At 43.1% G+C, this 27,124-nt stretch overlaps 3 protein-coding genes and 1 long non-coding RNA gene across 11 annotated transcripts; all 4 read right to left on the bottom strand.

Annotated features, from left to right (window-relative positions):
* Window positions 1-3,055: 3,055 nt before the first annotated feature.
* LOC127605347 (vitamin D3 hydroxylase-associated protein) lies at window positions 3,056-12,711 on the bottom strand. Its single transcript, XM_052072763.1, has 15 exons — window positions 12,298-12,711; window positions 11,863-11,976; window positions 11,368-11,508; window positions 9,985-10,118; window positions 9,694-9,900; window positions 9,566-9,606; window positions 8,223-8,347; window positions 7,052-7,177; window positions 6,861-6,955; window positions 5,650-5,749; window positions 5,347-5,390; window positions 5,230-5,269; window positions 5,033-5,141; window positions 4,399-4,544; window positions 3,056-3,798 (listed from the first exon to the last, which is right to left on the bottom strand). The coding sequence occupies exons 1-15, from the start codon at window positions 12,517-12,519 to the stop codon at window positions 3,673-3,675; spliced, it is 1,770 nt and encodes a 589-aa protein (XP_051928723.1). The 5' UTR covers window positions 12,520-12,711; the 3' UTR covers window positions 3,056-3,672.
* A 461-nt stretch (window positions 12,712-13,172) lies between these two features.
* Window positions 13,173-15,013, bottom strand: LOC127605348 (cytochrome b-c1 complex subunit 6, mitochondrial-like). 8 transcript variants are annotated; one of them, XM_052072765.1, is made up of 4 exons: window positions 14,843-15,013; window positions 14,016-14,060; window positions 13,463-13,624; window positions 13,173-13,379 (listed from the first exon to the last, which is right to left on the bottom strand). In XM_052072765.1, exons 1-4 carry the CDS (start codon window positions 14,885-14,887, stop codon window positions 13,347-13,349), a joined length of 285 nt encoding a protein of 94 aa, XP_051928725.1. In that variant the 5' UTR covers window positions 14,888-15,013; the 3' UTR covers window positions 13,173-13,346. The 8 variants fall into 8 exon arrangements, with proteins under 8 accessions (XP_051928725.1, XP_051928726.1, XP_051928727.1 ...); XM_052072766.1 differs by having other exon boundaries at window positions 14,016-14,057; XM_052072767.1 differs by having other exon boundaries at window positions 14,019-14,060; window positions 14,843-15,012.
* On the bottom strand, window positions 14,839-22,507 carry si:ch211-221n20.8 (multiple epidermal growth factor-like domains protein 6). Its single transcript, XM_052074253.1, has 18 exons — window positions 22,489-22,507; window positions 22,266-22,391; window positions 22,105-22,137; window positions 21,840-21,962; window positions 21,624-21,746; window positions 20,185-20,307; window positions 19,969-20,091; window positions 19,611-19,733; window positions 19,215-19,340; window positions 18,347-18,475; window positions 18,163-18,255; window positions 17,150-17,245; window positions 16,873-16,968; window positions 16,673-16,768; window positions 16,343-16,444; window positions 16,162-16,267; window positions 15,942-16,058; window positions 14,839-15,823 (listed from the first exon to the last, which is right to left on the bottom strand). Exons 1-18 carry the CDS (start codon window positions 22,505-22,507, stop codon window positions 15,745-15,747), a joined length of 1,833 nt encoding a protein of 610 aa, XP_051930213.1. The 3' UTR covers window positions 14,839-15,744.
* Window positions 22,508-23,568: 1,061 nt separating this feature from the next.
* On the bottom strand, window positions 23,569-25,284 carry LOC127605350 (uncharacterized). Its single transcript, XR_007963570.1, has 4 exons — window positions 25,205-25,284; window positions 24,908-25,132; window positions 23,799-23,941; window positions 23,569-23,708 (listed from the first exon to the last, which is right to left on the bottom strand). It is a non-coding gene; the product is annotated as an uncharacterized LOC127605350 (long non-coding RNA).
* Between the last annotated feature and the right edge of the window lie 1,840 nt (window positions 25,285-27,124).

Genomic DNA, 27,124 nt, shown 5'->3' with positions numbered 1-27,124 from the left:
GTGGAAAGCCCTTTTCCAATTCAGCTGAATGGAAGGCCAAATCTTGAAAACGTGTGATTAGCGATGAGTCAACTTCAAGCATGATATATCGACATGGAACACGAGTCGACTCATTGACTAGTCGACTAATTGTTCAATTCTTAGTTCCCACTAATTACAACACCTAGTTCTATTTTGAGTCATTTTCTTTTATTTGTTTCGACAGCGATCTGTTGGAAGATTGCTGTGCTATGTAAGCAGACAGCGCCAAAAAAAAAAAAAAAAGGTTGTGGGTCGAGAAGACAGGAGCCCCCCCCTGCTGTGTTACGTATTACTGCGACGGCCATAATGACCGTGGGCTCCCTGGTCCCTGAAATGGGACATTAAGACAGAATCATCCCAGGTTAGTTGGGGCGACAGCAAGGTGTTCGATTTGCTCGCACACAAGCACGGTAGGAGCGAGACCGGATGGCTTTTGAAGTACCCGATCTTATAGCCTAAGGTTCCTGGAAATGAGGTGTTTGGCGTTCTTATCAAGGGGGACGGTTCAGGCTGAGTGGCTTCAAGAGGCTGATCGCTGTCCTCCTCCATCATGGCGCGTTCTTCATATTTCACGATACACTAGCTCCCCACTTTGCGTTCCATCCCAGGAAGGGTTGAATTGGAATAGTCGCGCGGCAATAACTACATCGAGACAGCCGGAAAAGTTTTCGAGCCGTGATGCCAATGGGGGTTTATGCCACATGATGTCAAGCAATGAAGGGAAAAGTAAAGAAATCCTTTGCTTAAATAGGACGTTGACTCTTTACCCACCATTAAGTTTTTCTCCGTAATGTGTTTGTTTGTACAAGCTGAGAGTTGATGAATGCATGTTTTATTCACCAGCATGTTCTTTTCTTTTTTTAGCACATTAAACTTATATGAACGATAATTTCAACAAAAGACTACAATGGCACAAAGTCAACCGTGGCATTCTGAGAAGCGACGTTAAAAAAAAAAAAAATCCTGTCAAAAATCTATTAAATGATAAGATGCAGGGTCATGTTATCTAAATCTTTTGTTTTGGTGCGAGTATAAGAAAAATAGAACTTAAGATCACTTTGATTTCATACACCATATTTTCCACACGATGAGGCGCTTCGGAGTAGAAAGCGCACCTTCAATGAAAAGCCGATTTTAAAACCGTTTAACTTATTCACTCCCAAAGACGTTTTTAAACGTCTTTTCATTCTTGGTCTACAATTGGCTGGTACTGAATGAGTTAAAAGGCGTATAGAATAGAAGCCACAATAGTGGCTGCGGTTGCGTTATGCATCCACTAGTTGGAGCTACGCTATAGGGAATACAATACAATACAGCTTTATCTCAATAGAGCTTTCACGACCGCTGCAACTGTAACAAAGCGCTTTATAGAAAATTTAAAATACTACGTCTAATAAATCAGAATATTGATCCACGTATAAGGCGCATCAGATTCTAAGGCGCACTGTCGGCTTTTGAGAAAATCAAATGCTTTTAGGTGCACCTTATAGTGCGTAAAATACGGTATATAATTTCTTCCTATCAAAGCATGCAGAAGCATTTCTGACGTCATCTTACTACTAAAATCATACATGTGTCACTATCGATGTGGGCTAATGGGCAAATAGTCGGTGGAAGTGCACACTCTGTGATATAAACTAACTAATTCAATAATAATTGGGTTAAAAATCCCCACAAATGTAATTATTGTGTACGTTTCATTTGTGTTTCCGTGTGTTATTGTCACGGCCATTCCTCCTCAGTTCCTGCGGGATTTACGAACAATGTCAAGTTCCCCCGAGGACCCCGGGAGTCTCTCGAGTGGCTCTTAAAGATTAACACTCCCTGACTGAGTGGCACAGCAAGAGCCACATGGTCTCTCTCTCTCTCCCTCTCCCTCTCTCTCTCTCTCTCACTCTCTCACCCTCAACCCCCCCACCCCCGATAAGAAAAGAGAACAAGCTCTCAATTGCGGTTCCCCTGCTCGTCTCGTGCGCCTGCCTTTTGAGTTATTTCGACATTCAGGCAATTGTAATGGAAAACGCCGGCGCTGTACCTAATGGCTTGGCATCCCCCGCGAGAGCCGGGAAACATATGTAAATTTATGTAAACCCAAGAGAAAACACATATTTACAATAGCGCGGGGGTAATGTGACGACACGCTCGATGGAGGCGCCATGTGTCATTAGGCTGCTTTATCGCTTTTCTTTTACCTGGGAGGTGCTACAATCACTCAGTGAGCGGAGAGGGAGAAAGGAAATGATGTGGAGCAGTGATGAAGAAGAGGAGGAGCAGGAGGAGGAGGGATACAAAGGTAGTGTTTCTGGGGTGAAAAGAAGGTGCACGACTCATTTATTACATCACTGACGGAAAAAAAAAAGTTGGATTGCGCAGGTACTATCAAATATAGGGCACAGTTGATGACACAATGTGTGCTTTATTCAGGAGTATATTGTACATAAGACTACAGGATACTTTTCCCGCCCTAAAAACCTCAGAAATTCTCATTTGGAATCTTTTGATGAGCAGGTACTGCACCAGTTTGTCTACTGACTTCCACCTAACTGACAGATTAAACACTACAAAAGTCCAAAAGGCAAAATGAGCAATAAGATAAGATATCCTTTATTCGTCCCACACTGGGGAAATGATGAAGTCAAATAGCATTTTCTAAAAACATGAAACGTAAGAACTTTGACGTCTGTCAATGGATGAGCTGAAACCACTCAAAAATAGGTGTGCATCATTTTTATTTTGTTTTGCCCTAGCAATGTTGATGTCAGTCGTGCAGCAAAAGCAATCGATACTGTGGCGCCTTGTGATATGAATGAAATTTATTCCCTGTTGTGGCTCAAAACTCAAAGCAATCCTACACGTTCCCCATTGAAATTAATATTAGCGTCATTGATAGGTTCAAGCATCCGCAAAAATCGGTTGATGGCGTTTCTCATTTTTAAGGCAAAGCTATGTGGTTGTTGTGCATAAATGAGTAATTCTCTTGATTTTATGTTTGACAGTAAAAAGAATGGTAATTGATTGAAGACTTTAAAAAAACAACAACGATTGTTTCATTATCTGTCTCGTTACTGCTCATCGTGAGGTCAGTTGAGTTCACTGAAGTCTCAAGGCACTACTGTCCTTAGCCAGCAGACGGTGCTGTTTCCTCACGTTCAAAGGATCTTGCAACAATTGACACTTATCAGACTCAGGACATCGATCTCAAACGTTTTATACTCGCGCCGATCCCAGCTGACTTTTACAGATATAGTCTGCTAAGATAGGAGGATTTTAGCTGGTTTCCCGTTGTTTTTTTTCAAGTCATGAAATTCACATTTTAGTAGGTATCCTGCATACCGTATAGACCACCATAAACTCATGAAGGAAAAAATGAAGTCGTTTCAAATTTTCTGTGATATCTTGACAGTACTGTCTGTACATTCTAAGGTTTGGAAACAGTTTCTCATTCAATAGCATTAGAAAGCAAATTTCATTTTTTGACTGGTCGTATAGGTCAAGTATTATGATTCTTTCTATATAAAAAGACAGTACTCGCCAGGCTTAAATTAGCTTGAGTGCAAAGTGGAAATGGTTGTGTTTTGTGATACTGGTGACAGACTCACTTATCTTAAGCGTCCTAACTTTCGTTCACTCAACGGACCGATACCTCAGCCCTCACTTCTTCCTGCTCTGTTTCACAAGCTCCTCCACCTCCTTCATGAAGCGCAGGCACAGCTCATCCTGCCACGGCGGGGCGACACACTGCACGGCCATGGGCAGACCCTCGCCTCCCGACAATGCCTACACACACACACACAAACACGCTTCAATGTACAAAAATTCCCAAAAGGCCAGATAGCGGTAAGGACAGTCTGCCGTCTCCACCTGCTGACTGACGGTGGAACTACAACTTTTTTTTTTCCTGCCACATTTATTTTAACCTAAGAATTCTATTCTATTTGGCTTATTGGATTGCAGTTTATATATATAATTTTTTTATGTACAACAAAACATTTCTTCAAAGGTGCCTCGATACTCAAGTGTCAAAATGCAAATTGTGTGTTGTGTTTCCATGTTGCTAAGAATCAGGGTCGATACAAATTCCTTTTCAACTATTTACTTTCTAACATTCGTCAGAAGAGCATTGCATTAGCATTGTCAGATTCTGGTGAGAAGTCTAAATTGGACAAACAAAGGAATGTGTTGATGATGTTGATATTGTGAGGCAAAAGTGCGCGTGCAAATGAGTGAATAAATCGAATAAACAGAAAATGGGCACTGGCTGGGTTCACATTAATGAAAAACACCAGAAAATAACAGTCACATGTAGCACAGTTATGATGATTATGAATAATGTTTCCCAGTGGCCCTGTTAACAAAGTCCCTCACTGTTGTATTGACCTGTTTGTAAAGCTTGTCCCAGTGGTCCCGATGCAAGCCCTCATAATGGGCCAGTTCCTTCTCATCCTTTGCTGTCACCGTGGTAACAGGAACAACACCGGCAGGAAAGTTGAGCAGATTGTAGATTGCCGTGTAACCCAGAGGAACTGGATGGGTCGAAAAACAAAGAATTGGGTCCAAAAAAATTTTTTTTAATTGTAATAACCAATTGATTTAAAAAAAATATCTAATAACTTTTTGGGTCCCTTAACACTTACTATAAAAGTTTGCTTGACAATACTTTAGCCTTGAGTACTTCTTAAACTTTAAAACCGAGAGGAATTTACGCAGATAAAAATATATATACCACCCCAAAAAAATCACAAATGACTGAATTTAGCTTTACAGTTGGCCACAAATGCATTCGGTAAGTCAGAAAAAAAAATCCTGGCAAAACAGGATTTCAGCATGTTAAATCACTTTTTGGGGGGATTCTAATTATTTTGAAAAAGGCCTCCTATCCAATTCATTGGTTGCCCCCCCCACCCCCACCCCAATTAAAAACGTGCTTGGCTACTGTGCTGACTTGGTGCCATTTTAATGACAATGGTGACATAACGCAAAGCGTGAATGCACGTCAAAGACGAATTCATACAGCCAAGGCTGCCGCAGTATAAGAAGTTATAGGCGGGTCCAAACATGGGGCAGAGCAGCACGTCGATCTTGCACCTTCTCCATTCCGCCAGGGTCTCCTGAATGTAATCCTGATGGACACACACACACACACACACACACACAAGAAGCTTCATCGTGTCCTTCCGTACGGGCTCAGGCGCCCTCTGCTCACGCTACCTGCACAGCCAAGTGTTGCTCCCACAGCTCCACAACAGATCTGAAACATTTATGTTGAAATGGAGTCTTGATCTAATCGCTGGTCATCATTGAGAAAGACGACTTTTGAGTTCTCACCCGACTCCGGTGGTGGCTTGCAGGAGGAACGAACCGCGAGGAGACTAAAAAGACAAAGGAAACTGCTTTTCAATGAAAACTGATTCTTCAAGTACGGTGGAAACGGAATATTTTAACTTTGGCTGCAACTTTTTTTTGGGGGGGAGGATTTTTAAATTCAATGTGGATGGATTGGATGTGTAATACAATGATGACGTGTCGCTTAATAAGGTAGACGCATTTAAAAAAAAAATGCTCTCAGGATGAGCGGGACAGAAAAAAAATACGCATTATTTTGCAATTCGTGATGCCATGACTATTTACCAGAGGTCTCATCAGGAACGAGAGGATCTTCCTCAGCCAACAAGGAAGATAGAAAGGCAACACTTGTGGTTTGAGAGTAGGATCAAGAGGTGCTCCCTTCCTAGAAGTAGGAGAGGATGAAACGAGAGGGTCAGAATGATTGTCGTGTGATTTATGCTCATGTTCCTCGACATCACACACGAGCGGAATTGGGCGGCCTCAATGAGGGCAAATTCTAATTGATGCACACACCGATTGTGTCTTGCAAAGTGCGAGGTGTTCCAACCCCCCCCCCCAAAAAAAAATTGCCACGCTTAAAATATTAATGTCTGTGTCACGAGATGGGAAAGACGAAAAAGGCTTCATGTTGAAAATTTGTGACTTCACAAATGTTCACCGCCTGTGACACGACAAATTTTGCCTTTTGCATCATATCCAAACCCGTTTTCCAGGCTTTGTGTTTTCTTTCCACTTTTCTCAAAATCTCTTGTTTGACTTTTATTCAAACACACAAAATACTGTTGAATATTATTCATCAACCTGAAAAAAGGAAAAAGTCAAAGATTAAGCTAACAAACGTCGACTCAAGGTCCGCATTGAACTTTGTATTTAATATTTGAGATGATTTCAGACATTTTTTTCGGGGGTGGAACAACCTGTAATATTCGAATTCGTGGGTCGGAACAACTCCAACATTGGACATCCAGCGAACGACAGCAGTTCTCTCACACACACAAACACACACACACGCACGAGTTATGCATTTAACCAAACTCGGCGAGCTTCATGCTTACACACGATGTAAAACACTTTAGACAAGCCAACAAAATTAGCATCTACGTTGCTATAGTTATAACCATTGAAGAGACGGAAATGTGAACACAAACAATGCAGCAACACCTCTAGATGGACAATATCACAATACGCACATAATTTATTCTATATGCAAAAACGACTTAATGCAGCTTACTGAGTTGTCGAGTGAGAGAAACTTTTTTTCGTATGGTTGCATGATACTGCCCGGTGGCCAAATCGCACATAACTGTTCAATTCTTTTCATTCAGTGCTACACCCTTAAAAAAAACAAAAGTGTTGTTCTGAGGCTGTAATATATCACCGGTGTTTGCAATCACTCCAATCGCAGTGCAAAACGGCTGGAAGGAAAACACGCGATGTCATCATCAGAGGAGGCATGATTGTCGAACATTCTTCACACACTCAATCAGACTCACAGTTTTTGGACCAGGGAGGCCCCTCCGTCTGCAAAGACGCTTTTGGAAATGAGGAGAAAAGTCTCTTTTATCCTCAGAGGACTGTATGGTACCATCTACGCGTTCAAATAAACATCAGGGAGACGATGTCAAAAACAAAACAAAGCAAAACACACTTTACTTCCAGTTGTGCGCTGACGGCGAGGTCTTACGGTATGGCCCGCCTGCTCCAGCAAAGTTTTGACTTCTCTGAGACTTCGGGTCATGCTCGGCGTGGGTGGACACAGGCCGTCGCTTTCCATGTAGCCGATCCTCAGAGGCTTGGTGCTCTTATACATCTGACACAAGCATACGTTGATAGCACATTGTGAATAATGCGAGTAAATTGAAACAACAGCAGCATTATTTCTGCGTGTGTTAACCAGTGGAACCTCAATTTATCCGACTAATTAAGGGAAGGGGTCGTCCGGCTGGGCAGATTGTCGGTTAAATGTAAGGAGTTTTTGCGTGACACTAACAGATTTTGAAAAGGACTGAAGGAAGGGATTGATGGAGCTCACAGTCCAGAGGTCGTGGGTTCGACCCCGGCTCTGGCCTTCCTATGTTGAGTTTGCATGTTCTCCCGGTGCCTACGTGGGTTTTCTACGGGTATTCCAGTTTGAGTGTGAGCGCGGATGGTTGTTTGTCTCTGTGTGCCCTGCGATTGGCTGACAACCCGTTCAGGGTGACACCTGGAATATGCACCCCCCCCCCCCCACCCAGATTCTTGTGAGGATAAAGCAGATCAGAAAATGGATGGATGAATCCCAGGCCCGGTGGTTCTGGGTCTTCACGGTTTATACTTGCGACCTTTTTGTTGGGTGATGCCATGAGATTTTATCCATCCATCCATCAATCAATCAATCCATTTTTTGATTCACTTATTCTCACAATGGTCGCGGGGCGTACTGGAGCATATCACAGGTGTCTTCGGGCAGGAGGCGGGGCACACCTTGAACCGGTTGCCAGCCAATCGCAGAGCACATAGAGACGAACCACCATCCATACTCACAATCACACCTCGGGACAATTAAGAGTGTTCAATCAGCCTGCCACGCATGTTTTTGGAATGTGGGAGGAAACCGTAGTACCCGGAGAAAACCCACGCAGGCACGGGGAGAACATGCAAACTCAACACAGGAAGGCCGGAGCCAGAATCAAACCCTGCACCTCTGCACTGTGAGGCGGACGCGCTAATCAATCGACCATTGGATTGTACTCTCGCAAAATCACCGTGGCTCAGTAAAGGTTCGGAAACACCGCCGTAACACATAGGAAAGATATTTGGACGGCCAGTGTGGAAGGGTCTTGTGTCAAAGGGTAAATGATTCAGCGAAGACACACCTGCATGTTAAAAGGCACTGGAGGGACAGTTGGGTCAAGCTCAAACATGTGGTGGCAGAGCAGCGCCTGCATACACAGAGCCAAGCTGTCCACATCCCTCGCCAAGGGCCCAGGCGTTCCCACCACTAATTAGACGACAAATACATTAATCGAGGAAGTGTTGAGTATTTTAGCCTGGAACCAAATAGCAGTGTTAACTCTGTATTTAAAACGTTTCAAATACAGTGGTACCTTTACTTTAATTGGTTCTGGAAGAAATTTCTTAACTAGAAAAATTTGTACGCCGAGACGCGTTTTCCATGTAAATGCCCTAATCCTTTCCAAGCCCCCCCAAATTCAGACATAAATGTTTTCTAAAGCATAAAAATGCATCTAAATATGTAACAAATACATGTTACAATTAGATTATTGCACTATAAATGCGAGTTGTGCATAATGTAAAAAACAAAGACTAAAGAATAAAAATTATGGTCATTTAACTTTCAACTGGCCCTCTTTAGTTCATGTTCTCTCTGGGAAGTGGTTTTTGGCCTGGCGTTTTGTAAAGAACTGATCCGAGGACGGTTGCTTTTGTCGGCTTTGAACATTCATTCATTCATCTTCCGAGCCGCTTGATCCTCACTAGGGTCGCGGGGGGGTGCTGGAGCCTATCCCAGCTGTCTTCGGGCGGTAGGCGGGGGACATCCTGAATCAGTGGCCAGCCAATCGCAGGGCACACAGAAACGAACAACCATTCGCACTCACACTCACACCTAGGGACAATTTAGAGTGTTCAATCAGCCTGCCACGCATGTCTGCCGACGTGCTAACCACTGGACTACCGGCTTTGAACAATCCTTCAAAAATGTCCAAGACACATTCGGTTGAGGTCCCTCTTAGCCAAAGGGATTCCAGGATGATGCTCGGGAATAGCCGATGGCAGAGCAGCTCTAAGTAGGTTGCGTTCAGGAAACTCGAAGCTGCGAGTAGGAGCCCAGACTGTACTTTTACCTTTCGTATCTTGAAATTTCTTTTGTAACAAGAGGCAATATTTTCTTGCTGAGGCGTTTCGCAACTTGAAAATTTCATATGAAGAGACATTCGTAAGTAGAGCTACCACTGTATTGTAAACAGATCCACTCCCGGCCATATAAAATATAGAAAACATTCGACATCATATCATGTCATCTGTGAACTGTTGTCTCTTGTCATATTACGGTTTACTTTTGGCGCCGTTTTCAGGTGAGAGCTAAACCCATAAAAAAAACCCAACAACAACAAAAACCACATAAGAATCAGCGAGATAGCAAAGGCGCCAATGATCAACCTCAAACGCGGACAGCGCAAACAGAAAAGGTACTCACCTGACTTTTGCCCGGGAGAAACGCTGCTCGCACCCAATTTGCTAAGGCACAAAGAGAACATTTTATTGCCGCGAAGTAAAATGAGAGATAACCGCACGCTCAGAGCCGACAAAGCAAAAGAGGATGACCTCAGTCGCCCCACAGTCGGTTTGAGGCCGCAGATCCCGCAGAACGCAGCGGGGATACGGATGCTGCCCCCGATATCGCTGCCTATGCCGAGGATGGAACCGCCTCCGCCAATGAGAGCCGCCTCACCGCCGGAAGAACCTCCGCTGGTTTTCTCGAGGTTATTCGGGTTCACCGTCTGCCCATAGATGATGTTACTGCAGTCGTAACTTGAGGTGGGGCGCGAAAAGAAAAGGGAGAGGAGCGTGATTGTCACTTTCCAGAATGACAACGTGTGCAGATGTTGACATTACCTTAACATTCCCTGGGAGATGTTGGTTTTTACAAAGGGAATGGCACCTTGTCTTCGCAAGACCTCCACAATAACCGAGTGTCCCTCAGCCGGTTGGCCAAGGTTGGCGAGTAAGCCGCAGGAGGAGTCGTAGTTCTGAAACAGAGACAGAGAGTTTTCAACGACATAACAGTATGAATTGCTCCTCGCTACCTGGCAGGAATAATGTGAAACTTGACGCTTTCCGCACACTCTGTGCTCCTTTTGTTGTCTTAGTATTGGTTTGGGGGAGAAAAAAAACTTTTGGATTAAGCTGCGAAAAGGCGTTTAAGGGAAACAGGAAGCGAATCAACCACAAGCACGGCAAGTATTCCAAACTCCTCAGTTGATTTAAAAAAACATGTTTTTTCTTCAATTTCGTGTTTTGAAAGCAGCTACAAATCAAGTTCTGCTCGTTTGTGACTGAATAAATATTCAAATCTCACTTTTATCACTCGGGGCATTGGAAAACCTTGTGAAAATCGGGAAAAATGTTTCAGGATATTTCTGCTGATGCTCTTTAAACAGGAGACAAGGTGACTTCAAACGTTGACAAGACGAAAGACAGATCAAAAGAAATTAGCCAGTGGCTAACTGTGTATATGTATATGTTCTTTTTTTTTTTTTAACTTACTTTAATAATTTACATTTTGGTGCGAGTACAGTTTTGAAGCACTGAATACGGTTGGTATATATATGATATGATATAAGATATTTTGTGATGTTTTCTTTAATCAATGTATATCTTCTCAGTGAAAAACTGCTTTGAGATGATTGCATGACTTGGTGACTTGCTTGCCTAAACAATTTCAGAGATGGACTCTGGAGCCTGCTTTGACGACTTCAGAGATAAACTATTGAGCCTGCTTTGACGACTTCACAGTCTGCTTTGCTTGAATTGTCAAAACTTGATTGTGATCAATGCCACTTGGTTACACAACAAACAGTGTGGCGTAGGGAGGGATGAGAATGGCCACTCACCCCTCCCGATGCACACACTTTAGAGGATAAAATGAGGGGAGCGATGCTCCTCAGTAGAGTCTGCTGTGGGTTAGCGTACGAACGCCCAGCTCGTATTGAAGCTCACTCTGCTGAGGGTGTTCACTCTCCACCCTAATGGCATACGGTAAGAGTATATCATCTTTAGCTTCATACAACTTGTTTGAACTGTGTTATCATTTCTGTGTGGGACCAATAAAGTGCCTATTGTTGGTAGCCAGAAGTGTCTTGTCGTTATTTCTGAGTGCCTATCTCCGACGATCCTTTATAAAACTTGATATTCATTCAAATTGAGTATCAGAAGTGTTTCAAAACAACGGTGATCGTCTGCATCAGCAGTTTGGCTGATAAGCCACCTTGCAATTACCTTGTACGCAAAGTTATCCTTGATGCTAACCGGAACACCATACAGGAGACCTTCCTTGTTGCAGTCCAGCTTTTTCAGATGGTCAAAACTCTCGAGCAGGATGGCGGTGCAGCAGTTTAACCTTTTGTTTTCATTGATAGTCTGTAAAAAAAAAAAAAAAAAGATAGTTATAATAATATCCTTCATAATAGGGTCCGGCCAATTAATCGGTCGCCGGAAAGTAGCCCTTTTAAAATCGTCCTCATGCCCATTACAGTATTTGGTGGGATAAAATTCTGCCAAATACTGTAATGGACATCGACCTCCCCAGATAAAAAAATAAAATAAAAATGGGCGGGCCTTAGTTCTTTTTATTGATAATGCTCATTGGGATCAATGATTAATTCAGTGGACCTTGCGCGCCATAACAATAAATCCGGGAAAGGTATTTGGAATTTGTAGTGGGATAACTCAACTTTTAGTGGGATAAGTAAGATGGAGTTTAGTATACTGGACCTTTTCCATGTAGGCGTAAAATACATCTTCGGGTCTCAGCAGGCCATCCTTCAGTTTATTTGTCAGGTCAGCCAGAGTCAAAGATAAAATGAGAGATGGATCCATCTTTGGATGCTGGAGGGAGAGTCACACGTTCAAGTAAATTCTCTCACTTGTACATACAGCAAAGTCGATAAACTCATCCTTAATGGATACAAAGCAATATTTCTCTGGCATATGTTCAAAATGTGGAGAATGTTCAGAAAGATTTTTTAGTGTTTTTAATTACTTTTTTAGCTGGTACTCCGGCTTCTTGGTTTAGAAAAGTTTGAGAACCACTTGTGATATATGTAACATAGCAGCAAAACATAATGTGTGTTAGCCAGTTTCGGCCCAATATCACTGACAGAAACCTTTTTTTTAAAATACAAACTTCGTTTTAAAATTTCAACTCACCGCGTTCTTGTACTGAAGCACAGCCTCTTCAGCTCTCAGCAGACTGTCATGTCTCAGATTTCTGGCTTTCTGAATCTTCCTCCGAGCGTCCAGGCGGCCCTCGACCGCCCGTGCTAACACCACCATAGTTCCCGTTATGCAGGCGGCAGCCCCGGCGAGGAGAGCGGCTGAGGACTGGGTGTCCAGCTTCAGCCCCTGAAGTAACCCTTTGACATTGTCCATATTCGCAAACAATTGACGTGCCTTGTAAACCGTCCTTGTCAATTTGACTGGGGGCGAACCAAGCTCGTCTTGCGTTTGTGAAGCTTTTATGGCTCGCCTAAGGGAGAGGCTTGAGTCGGTAGTAACTCATTGGCTCGAGACGACAGCGGCGTTTCCTTGAAGAGGCTGAAATCTACGCATGCGCATTAGGAATCCGTGGAAAGTGATTGGCAATGATTCAACATCATTACCTGAAATGGCCTACTAGGCGGCGCCAACGACGCCCTTTTCCATGATGGATTTTTGAACCATTTCCGCATGTCACCCCCTTAATTATGATGAGCAAGTTACAGTGAAGTTCGTGAGCCAGCGGGTTTTGGTTTGATCACGTCATATAAAAATAAAACCCATCTATAAAACTGTATTTTAGATTTACCGGTAGTTTGGTGGTATTTGAGATTTTAAAATGAGCTTCACGATTCAAAACATTCAAGTGTGATAAATGTGAAAAATAAAATCTGAAATCTGGATGGAGGCAAATATTTCCTGTACTATGGGTGATTTAATTCTTGTGAGATTTATATTTAAACAATATGGAAATGAAGGCGTAACTTACTTTATATAAAATTTAAAAATAATTTAAATTGAAAAATAAAGTAACACACCAGGCAAAATGTCTTGAGCCTTTCACTTTAATTATTGCTGCCATTCCCTCTGTAGTTTCCTCACATGATCATACAGATAAAACAACATACAGCATAGACATATACATACAGTAAATATTTTAGATGCATTTAGAACTATTCTCTCCTTAAGGGCCACTGGCACTGCCAATTGCAAGAGGGAATTCATTTCACTGAATGGAAGAGTTTGTGCGCTACCTGGACACAATAAAAATGAGAATTGGTTGCATTTTTATCTTACACTGTGTGGTTAAAAAAAAAAGCAGTTGCTTCTCACTTACACAATGATCCCTAGCATGGAGAAAGTCAAAAAGCTCCTCGGTGCAGTCTTCCGTTGTGGAGGAGCGAGCGTTCACTCTGGTCTCGCATTGCTCCAGACGTGCTTGAGTGTGTACGCAGTGCTCGATCTCGGCACACTTTTCGCGCATTGTTTCCAGGGGATCCTGCAAAACAGCAGCATTACAGAAACTAACACCGTCACATACAATTTCAAAATTATGTACCGGTATTTAAAAAGGGTTGTAAGGCTGCATGATATGGACTTGATTATTGGGGGGCGGTATGTAAAGGTGATTTTCAATTTTAAATGATTGTTCTCTTAATCTTACAGGAGAAGCAAATGACAATTACATCACTCTATAAGCTTAACTCTATTTTTCCCTTATGGGGATTTATTTAATTTCTTATGATGCCAAACACACTTTGGAACATGCCCCCCCCCTAAACATTTAAATCAAATTTCAATGAGGATCAACTATTTGATTAATTTCCACTATAGGAAGGCTGGCACAGTCCCTATCGAACACAACTACGGTAAGTGGTGGTCCAACATACTACTAAGTCTTCTTCCTCCTCCTCCTCTTCTTCTTCCTCCTCCTCCTGAAAACAAAGAAATTACAGTAGTAACAATGAATTTACTCATTTAAAATGGTCATTGCATTCTCAGGGAAATTAATTAACTGCCATGCAAGCTTATTATAAATACTGAAAACAAATGAAACTAAAATTGAAGAAGCATTTTTTAAATAAAATAAAAACTAAATATGATCTGACCTTTGATATTGTTGTACATACGTAGCTACAAAAGAAGCTGACCTATTTTTTATCTTTTTAAATTAATAATGCACTCGACTAATACTCTATAGTCCAGGGGTGCCCAGTGCCGGTAAGGGTAGATCCCGTGAGGTTAGTTGATCAAAAAGTAAATCTTCGATCCAAAAAGTTTGGGCACCCCTGCTATAGTCTATATTAAAACAATTAAAAGTAATCAAACAAAAACTTTAAAACGAGTTAAAAAGAATAACATACTGCTCTAAAACTACTTGCAATTGCCTGAAGTTTAAAAAACAGTAACGACGAAATACAAACGATAATGGATAATCCAAAACTATTACCGTATAACTTTGCTGCAACTGCAACCACCAGTCTACCACATACAAATTCATATGTTGTCAATTTCTAATGAAAAGTCACCACATGCTTTACAGTTGTCAATTTTGCACAAATGCTTCAAAATCAAAATACACTCGCTTTAACAAAAGGGGGAGGGGGAGTCCAGCACCATCACCTACCTTAGCCTTCTACAAGCTAACTACAAGCTAACGTTACCTAACATAAGGCAACACGATCGTTTATCCACCTTGATAACAACTTCGACTTACATTATCTGGTTCTCCGTTTGTGATCACTTTCTCGTCAAGGACCATATTTGCTGCTGTCCCGCGTCCTGACCTGACCACAAACCAAATTCACTGTTTTATTTGGAGGACACTGCAGGACAAGTCAAACATATGAGGAAAGCTAGTGAGTTGGTAGTTTCCGTCTTTCAAAATAAACGGCCAAGACCGGTCCCTCGACAGGGTTCCTCTCTGTGGTGTTAACCATACTTATTAAAACGGCTATAAGTAAAGTAAATTATAAACAACAAGACACTAAAAGAAATCAAATACCGAGTTATTTCCTTGATACAATTAATATAGTTTTAGTTGTTAAATCGAAAACGGAAGTCAACTATGCAACGTCACATACTCTTTACTACCATCGTGTGGCTCAAAAAAGTACTACACAAATACACAAAAGATTCCAGTTGCCTAAATGTAATTTGGCCACTTCGGGTAATTTAAAGATAAACAGCATAACGGGTTGACTCATTACGTAATCCGCAAACTATTCTAGAGGATTCATTCAGTGTAGGTTTGATCAAAATGTAGGAAAACAACTCTACACTGAAATTTTAAAACTCTAAAATAAAGTCGATGTCCTTCCGATTCATCCATCCATTGGACCGTCCAAGACAGGTTGGAAAGTGAAGCTATTAAGTATTAAAAAAAAGAACCTTTAATGCACCATATAAAAAATTATAAGAGTCCAATATGCAGTTTACTTTTAAGGAAAACAAAACAATGTGAAATAAAAAAGTAAGTAGTCACTTTGGCTTGTACAGTAATCTTAACCCATATCTCGCCACATTTCAACATTTGGGCGAATTGTCACGATCACAGCAGTTGCTTGCTTCAGCACTGTCTGAAATATACTTTGTGGAATGTTTATTCCAAACAGTTGATCATCTGCCTTTCCTCTGCGGGCATTGGATTTTGTAGCCCACCCTGTAGGCTTGCAGGTACACACGCGCCTGGTTCATCCTGTTGGAAAAACAAAACAAAACACCACGTCACATTATAATTAGTCATTCTAGGATTTAACAATTGACATATTGAAATGATAGTGCTCCATATGCTAATGTGCAACATATATACAAACCTGTATTTGGTGCAAAGCTGAATCCCCAAAGGTCCGCAACGGTCAACGTAACTTTCCTTAAAAGCTTTTCTCACCGCCCGAGCCATGCTGACCACAGTGGTGACCACAGGGCATGTCCTACACATCAATGAGAACATCGCACATGACATTACGAGAACAAAATTGTTTCACATCACACATTAGAATTCATAAGACATTGCATAACACCTTGAATACTTACAATCTCTCACAGCGCAGGCCCGCAGTGCCCTCGGGACAGGTGCAGGTGTTGTGAGGACTGCATGTGGCGCCGTGCCGGCAGGGAGGAACGCACGGGGTGGTCACCGCTGCACATGAGCACGCTAAAAAAAGTCAAGACGTGCAATGTGCAACGCGCCGTGATTGCAAAAACACACACTGACCCGTTTCACAGAGACTTCCAGTGAATCCTTTGGCGCAGCGACACCTGTTGAGGCCTTCGCACATGCCGCCGTTTTTACAGGGCTTCTGACACTGAACGGGCTCTGAATGAGAACAATTAAAGTGGAGATATATGAATGTACGTGTAAATGGGAACGCCATAATTACCAATGTCAATTATTTTATACAAAGTGACATGATGTCTGATTCCAGGACATGCACAGTTATGGAAATATCCCAATTTAGGGATTTTTGTACAAAATCTGAAAAAAAAAACCCTTTCATAAGTACTGGCAAAACAAGTACATGTACAAAACTTGGCAGAATCTTACCTATCTGGCAACGAGCTCCTTGCCAACTGCCAACACACGTGCACTTATTGACGTCAACACATCGGCCACCATTTTGGCAGGCAGGTGTGCACAAGGCTATAAAAAAAAACACACACACACCAAAACTGTGTTGTTGCTGAAGAAGCAGTGAGCCGCCGGGTGTAACTGACCAAACAAGGTTGTACTACTGGGTGACTCACGCAAAAGGCACTGGGGACCTGTGTAGTCTGAGGGACATTGACAGGTATCGGGACCCACACAGCGACCGCCGTTAGCACAGAGCTGCTCACACACAGCTGAGAGGCAGGGTGAGATCCATAGGCAACGTAGTTTCAAAATAAAATGAATTGAAAAAGACACTTGAACCATAACAGCGGAATGTTGACAAGGAGTCACATATACTGCCACTCACTCAAGTATGTGATGTTACAGAAATACTTCATGACATGTCATAAAATCACACAAGCCATACAGTACCTGTGTGACAGCCTTCTCCGGTCCAACCAGGAGAACATAAACATTTGTTCCAGCGCATACAAGTACCTCCGTGCGCACAAGGTGGGGAGCACATGGCTGCAATGCACATGAAACACACGATGAACTCCAATAATTAAAACATTGTTAAAATAACAGATTTCTGATGCCGTCAACCAAAATTGGGCTATGCAAAGGCAGAATTTCTGATTGTTTTGTATTGGATTTCAATCGTTAGGTGTCCGGCAAGTACCGTATTTTTCAGACCAGAAGGCAAACTTACAATCCTTGAGTTTTCCCAGAAATCGACAATGTGCCTTGTAATCGGTGCGCCTCTTGCATGGATGGATTTTGGCTTTTCAATTCGTCATCTTCAATTTACATATTTTATTATTCCGTAGGGATGTAACGATAACGGCAATATTGCCTTCTTAACATTATCACATGGGCGGCCCGGTAGTCCAGTGGTTAGCACGTCGGCTTCACAGTGCAGAGGTACCGGGTTCAATTCCAGCTCTGGCCTCTCCCCGGGCCTGCGTGGGTTTCCTCCCACATTAAAAAAAAAAACATGCATGGCAGGCTGATTGGACGCTCTAAATTGTCCCTCGGTTGTTCGTCTCTGTGTGCCCTGCGATTGGCTGGCAACTGATTCACGGTGTCCCCCGCCTTCTGCCCGAAGACGGCTGGGATAGGCTCCAGCACCCCCCTCGACCCTAGTGAGGATTAAGCGGTTCGGAAAATTTGGATGGATTAACATGATCGTTGTCATATCGGGATATTGGAAAGCAGCAAACCATTTCCATTTGTGCAGTTCCAGCACCCTCTGGTGGTGAGTTTGATACTGCAGTTTAATTTGAATTGTGCATGTTTTGGCATAAACTTGTCTTTTCTCTTTTACCTTATTTACGAATAATCCCGGCCTTTAAAAAAACTAAAAAATAAAAAATACGACCCATGCGCTCACGTTTTCTCACCCTTTGATAAACAGTAAAAAGTACATCAGAACAGAAAGTAACCTGAGCAGCCAAGGCCAGGGTATCCCGCAGGACAGTCGCAGCTGTTGGGCGCCACACACACTCCGTAGTTCGGACAAGGGGGGTCGCACACAGCTGGAAAGACGCAAGACGACAAGGCCTCGTGTCACGCCGACAACAGGAAAACCGTACCGCACTGTGCTTGTAGATGTGACTTTTGACTCACGCCGGCACTTGGCGTGGTCATCGCTTTGCACACGATAGCCTTCCCTGCAGGTACAGTTGAAGCCTCCGGGGTGATTCTCGCACAATTGCTCGCAGCCACCGTTCGTGAAGTCTCCGCACTCGTCCACATCTCATGACAGAATAAGACTGATATTAAAAACATTGCTTTGGTGCTATCTTGTGGCACAAAGGAAATATAGAACCCTTTTTAGGGTTAGTGAGGTGAAAATACTGCTGTGTGTTTTCGCTATTCACGTAGTAGCTCAGTCCTGATCCCCGCAAATAGCATGGGAACACCGTATTCATCTTGGTGGGGAGAAAAAAAAACCTGGCCGCGTGACGAATGCTAAACTTCCCAAAGTCATATCCATTACCACTGTGCAGCTGATCCTCCATTGGAGATACTTTCCAGTTGCATTCAAATCCGGTGATGTAACACAGCTGCCCAAAGTGCCATTCCTAAATCCCATTCTGTAGACTGAGCATGTCCTTTTTTTGATGATGGCGCCCCCTGAGTGGCTGCCTCTCCAGCAGCTCATATCCCCGTTTTTTTTTTCTTCTTTCTTCTTTCTACCTACATTCTACCCGTATTGTTTTGTGTTTTTTGTTATTGTAAAGTGTCCTTGGGTGTCTTGAAAGGCGCTTATAAATAAAATGTATTATTATTATTATTATTATTATTATTGTTGCTGGAGGCTGTAAATTTCCCCAGTGTGGGACAAATAAAGGATATCTTATCTTATCTTATCAGTCCTTGGTGTCTATTGAAAAATCCGATTGGATTTCGACGAGGATCTCAAATCCGTTTCGACGACGACTCAATCTTGAGACGGCGATTATCTTACACGATGTACCCGGTTAGGTCATACCCTCGCAGCTTCTCAGGTCCTTGCTCAATTTCCAGCCAGCGCGGCAGCTACACTGGACGCTGCCCTCGGCGCCCGTGATGCAGACGTGGTCGCAGCCGCCGTTTCTCAGTTTACAAGACGTCACATCTGCGCGAATGAAAAGGACACCACAGCAGAATGTTTTGTGCAGACTGAAAAAAAAACTCTGCTAAATACTTTGAAATGTACTTTCAATTTAAAACATATTTTTTTCCACCAGATGGCGCTATTCCCCCACCCCCTCACATTTCACACTTTTTCCACTGCTTTCCTGCAAGTGTGCCTTGCTACTGTATAATGTTATGGATGTTGAACAATTGTTAGCGTGGATTAAAAAAAGATAAATAATTTTTAAAAACATGATTGACAAGAACATACTGCTGCAGGTGTGGTTATCCGTGTCCAGCAGCAGAGGAGGTGGACAGTGGCAGTTGTGTCCCCCTGGGGAATTGGTGCAGGTGTGCGAGCAGCCGCCGTTCTCAAGTTTACATTCGTCAATGTCTAAGCACGCGCACGCGCACACACACACACACACACACACAAACACATAAATATTCAGGGGGTGGGGGGTGGAACAAACTTTTCTCTCTCGATGCAACACATATCACTGAACCATAAAATGTGCTCTGGGAACGCCGAGTGACTTGGGGACACTCATTCATGTTGAAATGGTTGAAAACGAGGAGATACTGTAGACTGCAGAGAAAAGTGAATGAATTTCAACAGGTCAGCTGACCTACGCAGGCGTGGCCGTCGATGTGGAGCTGGTAGCCGGCCCTGCACGTGCACCGGAAGGATCCCGGAGTGTTGACGCAGACGTGCGCGCAGCTTCCGTTCGGGGACAAACACTCATTCACGTCTAGAGATGCAGATATATTTCGCTTTAGCTCGGCTGACGCCGCAGAATATATTCCGATCACATTTTCGACTGTGAATGAAAATCTGGGTTCACCTGTACATCCGAGTCCATCTTGGTTGAGTTGGTAGCCGGAGGCACACAGGCAGCTGTAGCCTCCTGGTTCATTTGCACAGTTGTGGTCACAGTGTCCGTTGTTCACAGCACACTCGTCAACGTCTGTCAGCAAAATACAAATGTGCCGTTGTCATCTCATACTACGGCGCTCAAATTTGTTTGGTTCGTTAGGCTTATCCAATCCGGTGGCACAGGGAGTACAGAATGGAGTTCAACACACAAATGATACAATTGTCATTCTAATTTCTTAATGTCAACAATTTACCGAGCGAAATAACGTCCCATTGAAAAGGCCTTTTTTGAGTCCACATTTTAAGATCTCAATTTGGACCACAGTATGAGTTTGCAACATGTTTAATCTATGTTCATCACTTACAGTGGTACTGCTACTTATGAAATTAATTGGTTCTGGAAGAAATTTCTGAACAAGAAAATTTTGTAAGTCGAGACGCGTTTTCCATGCAAATGCCCTAATCCGTTCCAAGCCCGCTCAAAATTCAGACATAAATGTTTTCTAAAGCATAAAAATGCATCAAAGTATGTCAAGTAAAGAATAAAAATGATGGTCATTTAACTTTTAACTGTGTCCTCATCGTTTTTTTTGCCCTCTTTAGTTCATGTTCCCTCTCAGAAGTGGTTTTTGCCTGGCGTTTTGTAAAGAACTGATCCAAGCACGTTCGCGTTTGTCGGCTTTTAACGATCCTTTGAAAATGTCCAAGGCAAACATCATGATGCTCGGAAGTAGCCAAAGGCGGAGCAGCTCTAAGTATGTTGCGTACAGGAAACTTGAAGCTGCGAGTAGCAGGCCATACTGTATATTTCCTTTTGTATGGTAAAATTTCTTTCGTAACAAGAGGCAATATTTTCCTGTTGAGGCGTTTCATAACTTGAAACTTTCGTATGAATAGACGTTCATAAGTAGAGGTACCACTGTTTTCCCATTCAAATCACGCAGCAAAACTTCACACGTATTACTGTTTTACGCCAGGGATGCCTTACTACAGAAGTATAAATGCGTGTGTGTATCACTAATATTGATGCCGGAAAATGATGTGTGTGTAAAAAGAAAGTGTGCGTGATGGTCTTTCATGTCCACCATAATTATGTGTGATTTAACTTTTCATTACTGAGTACTACACAGGATGTGGACTTCTAAGAGAAGATTTGAGGGAGGGGGGGGGGATAATTCCGGCTGAAGAACTATTTCACTGATTCACTCTCAATGGTATGTTGATGTACGTCTCTGATGTATCCCACCAAATAATAATTCAGCACTGAAACAGACGGGGGATGAGATGTCACGCTATTTCGAAAGCCAACGCAGGTAACGTGACACTGAACTGAAATGAGTTTCCGCCGGGAAACCACAAGTCAAAGGTGCTGCAATCTAATTAAGCACCCACTGGTCAGCCACTCACCGAAACAGGAATGGCCGTCACCATTGAAACCTTGGTAGCACTGGCAAAAGTAGGAGCCGATGACGTTGCCGCAGCGAGCGTTGACGTCACAGCCGTGAGCGCCTGATGCGCACTCGTTTGTATCTGAAAAGAAATCGCCCATCATATCTCACACACGCGACGGCGTTAAAACATGAAATCGCGTTCCGAGCAGAGAAATAAGGGCTAACGGCTTACCTTCGCAGTGTGTGCCGTTTCCACGGTAACCTGGCAGGCACACACACTTGTAGCTACCCAACGTGTTCTCACAAACTGCCCGGCCATCACACAGCGTGGGAATTGCCGAGCATTCGTCCACATCTGAAAGATGAGTGGTAGGGGATGGGAGAGGAATGCATTCGATGTCAAAATCCTCAATGTGATTTAAAAGACACCCTTGTATTTTTAGTAGATGTTTCCAAATCGTATTTGACGAGAGTTATTAGTGTGTCGCATTTTCTACCTTGACACACTGTGAAGTTTGGACAGGCGGCGCCTGTCAAGAGAAAGAGGATGAGAGCAGGGCATCGTTAATCATGAAATCATTCATCAATGTGTTGGGATATGCAACAGAGCTTCTCACCGCATTACACTAATCCAAACGGGGCTCAGTGCCAAACTCACCCACGCAGGCGGGGGCCTCTGCAAGGTAGCCAGGACGGCACTGGCACACAAAGCTGCCGGGTGTATTCAAGCACACGTTTCCCAGGTCACGGCGACACAGCCCGTCAAAGCTGCACTCGTCCACATCTATGAGACAATGAGCAACAAGGGACGATCAACGGGCAAGTTATTCATTTCTGTTGAATGATTTTAAGTTGAATGTTCTGTCAAGCAGCTTTGTTACAGCTGCAGCTGTTGTGCATCCAATCCGTCCAATTTCCGATCCGCTTATTCTCACAAAGGCCGCGGGGGGGGCGGGGGGTTTGCTGGAGCCATTCCCAGCCGTTTTCTGGCAGTTGCCGGGGGCCACCCTGAACCGATTGCCAACCAATCGCCGGGCACACTCACACCAAGGTACAATTTAGAGCGTTCAATCAGCCTGCCATGCATGTTTTTTGGGAATGTAGGAGGAAACTGGAGCTCCCGGAGAAAACCCACGTGGGCCTGGGGAAAACAGCTGGAATTGAATTACCTCTGCACTATGAGTTCAACGCGCCAACCACTCGACCACCGGGTCGCCTTCACTAGATAATAAAAATGTGATTTCTTTAGGTCCATGTTAAATATTGGTGGTTCGCTTGATTACAATTTAACTTTACACGATACTTAGTCACCATATATCTTGCACTCGACAAATGTTACAGACGTTTAAAAAAAAAAAAAAACTAAAACAAACACTAAAACTAATTCAAAATAAACAAAAAAAAAGCATTTTAAAAAAGTAGTAACAAAATTCTACATTTACAATCCCGGTCTAAAAATGAAAGAAAACTGCCTGAATTTAAAAAACAAAATAAAAACTAACTATAATTAAAGAGAACTTGATCAGCATATAGAAAGTCGGGAGGAAATTGGAGTGATGTTTTTGTGTCTAAACATGAGATGGGCAAAAATAAAAATAAAAAAGACAGACAACAATGGCCATTTGTTGTAGATGAAGCAAAATAAAGAAAGAAATTACAAATAAAAATTATGAAAACATAATTAGTGAAATCTACAAAGTATAGTGGACACCCACATACCCGCGGTTCGACGCCTCAGATCACCCCAATTTTCGTGCAAAACTCTACTTTATTTATGGAGCACTTTAAAACAACCGCCACTGCACACAAAGCTTTGTATCCGGAGCAAAAATTTGTCACACAAACCAAAATGGACTTCGTCAAAGCCGTGTCTTGCATGCTATGGTTTTTGAAGACTTTAGTGTGAGTCGACTCATAACAGATATCCCAAACAAATGTCATGTCGCCGAGTGAAACTTGCCTTCACAGTTTTGTTCATTCTGAGCCATGACGTATCCCACCGGGCAGGAACAGCCGAAGGAGCCAAGTGTGTTTATACACTGCGCGTTGTCATTGCAGGCTCGCAGGCCCGTCACCGCGGCCACAGCACACTCGTCGACGTCTGCGAAACCGGCAGAGTGAAAATTGATCAGAGAGACACGGGTGCCTTATTGCCACCGTTAATTATTCCTCATCATGCTCTAACACACACAAACATCATCGCTGCGGACGGACCCTGGCATCCCTCTGCGCCCTTCAAGTAACCACGGTGACATTGGCACGAGTAGGAGCCGAGGATGTTGGTGCAGTTTGCGTGAGGACCACACGGTGCGTCTTCTCCACACTCGTCAATGTCTGCAGAGATGACGACGTAGAGGTATATATTTTATTTCAGTGAATCTGAATCTTGGAAAATGCCATTTCTTTCAGTAGATCAATTGAAAACGTGAACCTCATTAACAGTACAGTATTGTATAGATTCATTTCACAGAGTGAAACATTTGACAAAAATGCTGATTTTAAAAGCTAATTATTCGAGTTATAGCCCTTTCAGCCTTGAATCTGAACATAAATGGCAGATTAACGCATGAAAATAGATCATACAACAATACTTGCAGGGATGTATTCTTCATCTTCTGCGAAGAACAGCTAAAATGACTGTAGCTTATTGAGAAACTGGCAGTCACAATGAACTGAACCTCGGTGCCCAAAGTGAGCCCACCAGAAGGAACAGCACAATGTCAATTGAATTGAAGCAACAACAAAAAAAAAGTGGCTAAAACTGTGTTGTTCTTTATATGTATGTTAGGTAATTAGTGCATGTTTTTAAAATAAAATTACTAAATTCTAGAGTCCTATTTTTTATTTGGAAAATCGGCCCGGTAGTCCAGTGGTTAGCACGTCGGCTTCACAGTGCAGAGGTACCGGGTTCGATTCCAGCTCCGGCCTCCCTGTGTGGAGTTTGCATGTTCTCCCCGGGCCTGCGTGGGTTTTCTCCGGTTTCCTCCCACATTCCAAAAATATGCATGGCAGGCTGATTGAACACTCTAAAAATTGTCCCTAGGTGTGAGTGTGAGCGTGGATGGTTGTTCGTCTATGTGTGCCCTGCGATTGGCTGGCAACCGATTCAGGGTGTCCCCCGCCTACTGCCCGGAGACGGCTGGGATGGGCTCCAGCACCCCCCGCGACCCTAGTGAGGATCAAGCGGTACGGAAGATGAATGAATGAATGAGTGTACATTACCATTACTTTTTTTCTGTTTCAATAATACATATTTTATTGAAACAAAGAACATGTGTTTTAGTCATACTGACGCTTTACCTTTGCATCCTGCTGCTCCTTCAAGAATGAAGCCAAGTGGGCAAGTACAGATATCTCCCTTCTTCAGCATGTCTGATGGGCAGCCGCAATCCGAGCTGCCCTCAAGCATCACCTGATTGCCTGAACACTGAGGAGGAGGGCCAGGCAACTGGCGGGCAGCGATAGATGTATTGGACACTTGGCTGAGAGAGAAGGAGGAAGTTTGGCTGGTGTTGATGGAAGAGGCTAACGTGAAAGAAAATGTGTGAGGAGGCACATTATGAATACAAATGAAAAGAGCATTGTATTTCAAATCACCCGTGGTTGGTGTGTGACTCGGTGTGGTTTTGCTGAGATTTCCGGTGAGATTCTCAATCTATAAGAGGAGATAGGCATCATGAGTACAAGTACAAATACCGTACTTACATTTAAGCGCATGTCACTGCAAAGTACCAATACTTGTTAATGTGATTATACTGACGTACACTGTGTCATAAGACATTTAAGTTACGTGGTGTCTTAGTCTGAGGGAACACGATGTCGAAGGAGTAAAGTTAAAAGAAATGAGGAAGAACGTAAAGTCTGCTGGAGCTACAAGTACAAGCATAGAAAGTTTTGTCAACTGTGCTTCTAGTAATGTATCTCAACAAAGATATCAAGCTGGTACAGTGGTATCGATGATTTAGTATCAAAACATTTTGGGGGAGTAGATAAGTTCAGTATCGGCACTTGCAAAAACATATCTCACAACTCTTGATCGTATAAATACTTGGTGGACTACCTTCGAGATCAGAGCGGGGCATACAAGACCCTTGGGCCATACTTTGACAATCCCTTCTTGAAATGGTCCACCGATTTGAACGTAAGTGTGGAAAGTTGTCTGTATGTGGCTCGCAATTCGATTTTGTCCTTCCCATTCTATGAAATTGGTATGCCACAGCTGTCGGATGAATCAACTTCATCTCTATGCTTTGTAGTTCAGTCACTCGCCTGGTTCTTGACGAGGTCTGGCTCCGTACTTTTTAAGACTTCATTTACATCAGCGTCGGTGTTGTTCAGCGATTCGGTCGCTGAGGCAGCCAGCAGCAGGGCTGACAGGAAGATGCAGAGGTGAGCCATGGCTTGATGAAGAGAAGCCTCGCCTGTCAGACCAAAACATTTGTGTGTAATTAATCTGATATTGTTTACTGTAACACATCCATCCGTCCATCCACTTTCTAATCTGCTTTGAACCGCGAATGCTGTGAGATAACAGCGCAAACTTCTACTCTACTGTGTCACTCAATAACCATAAGGCGAATTAAGGCAAGACTTATAGTCTAGGGACAGAACGTGACAAAAAAATGGGCAAAGGTTACTTTGCGAAAGACTGTAAAAGATCAAATGTATTTTAAAAAAGGGTGGCGGGGGGCTCATTCAACGTGAATATGTGTGGTCAGGCAGAACAACACAGAAGGGAAATGCGACCTGTTATTAAGTGTACATGAACCCTCTTCCTCCCTCTGCTTCGGAACAAAAGGGGAGCGACGGGGAAACCGCTCACAGTATTGTGAAATAGACGAAATATTATAGCGAACGATTAAAACGTCGGTTAAGCACAGAAATGTTTGGGGCGACGACCCCCGCGAAGAACCTCCCAATGAAAACCATTAACGTTTAATAATTTTCTTTTTCCTGTTAACAGATGTGACGTGATTCAATTAAAAAAACTAAACTTACCTGGTGGAGGTGTGTAAAAGAACACGTGATGGTTCCGAAACGTCAATACAGTGCTTTGTGTCGTGGGGACCGGCGAGAGAACTTTTGTCACTCGTCCACAGCCTCTCTGGCGGGGAGGGAGCAAAATGTGGCCCGCTACGAACCGTGACAATGGGGGCGGTGGAGTGCGGAATGGGCTGGTGGTTCGAGTAGGACTTGGTCGTAAAACAAAGGTTGGGTCAGCAAGTCGAAACAATTTCAAAGGGAAGCTCACACCGAGATATGCTTCAAATAATCAAGTCTACGCTAGTTTAGTGCGTATGAAAGACACCACAAGGGGGCAGCAAGTGACTCCTCAAGGATGGCTGTCCAGACGTTTTCGCCTTTAGATTATTTTCCATTTGAAGTGCATTTCATACATTTTTTTTTACTCTAATTACAACAAATTCCCGTGACATTTTATGACCATCGGAAGAGATTAACTCCTTATCATAAATCGAGAGACAGCCTGGTACCCCCCAAAAATGTTTGACAAAATAA

This window comes from Hippocampus zosterae, chromosome 8 (genome assembly GCF_025434085.1).
Source record: "Hippocampus zosterae strain Florida chromosome 8, ASM2543408v3, whole genome shotgun sequence".
Lineage (NCBI taxonomy): Eukaryota > Metazoa > Chordata > Actinopteri > Syngnathiformes > Syngnathidae > Hippocampus > Hippocampus zosterae.
Note: the sequence above shows the minus strand (reverse complement) of the source record. Positions and strands in the feature narration are given on the sequence as shown.

What these genes read in the sequence shown, in the direction of transcription:
- si:ch211-221n20.8 (XM_052074253.1), bottom strand. An exon ending in AAACGGCACACACTGCGAAG is followed by an intron (nt 21,747 to 21,839) that starts GTAAGCCGTTAG and finishes ATTTCTTTTCAG; the next exon opens with ATACAAACGAGTGCGCATCA. An exon ending in TGACGGCCATTCCTGTTTCG is followed by an intron (nt 20,308 to 21,623) that starts GTGAGTGGCTGA and finishes TTTTGCTGACAG; the next exon opens with ACGTTGACGAGTGTGCTGTG.
- LOC127605347 (XM_052072763.1), bottom strand. Translation starts at nt 12,519, where the DNA reads ATGGACAATGTCAAAGGGTTACTTCAGGGGCTGAAGCTGGACACCCAG. An exon ending in TTCTCCCGGGCAAAAGTCAG is followed by an intron (nt 8,348 to 9,565) that starts GTGAGTACCTTT and finishes TCGTCTAATTAG; the next exon opens with TGGTGGGAACGCCTGGGCCC. An exon ending in CAAGCCACCACCGGAGTCGG is followed by an intron (nt 5,270 to 5,346) that starts GTGAGAACTCAA and finishes TAAATGTTTCAG; the next exon opens with ATCTGTTGTGGAGCTGTGGG.
- LOC127605348 (XM_052072765.1), bottom strand. Translation starts at nt 14,887, where the DNA reads ATGGTCCTTGACGAGAAAGTGATCACAAACGGAGAACCAGATAAT. An exon ending in CAAACGGAGAACCAGATAAT is followed by an intron (nt 14,061 to 14,842) that starts GTAAGTCGAAGT and finishes CTTTGTTTTCAG; the next exon opens with GAGGAGGAGGAAGAAGAAGA. An exon ending in AGGAGGAAGAAGACTTAGTA is followed by an intron (nt 13,625 to 14,015) that starts GTATGTTGGACC and finishes GCTGTTTTGCAG; the next exon opens with GATCCCCTGGAAACAATGCG.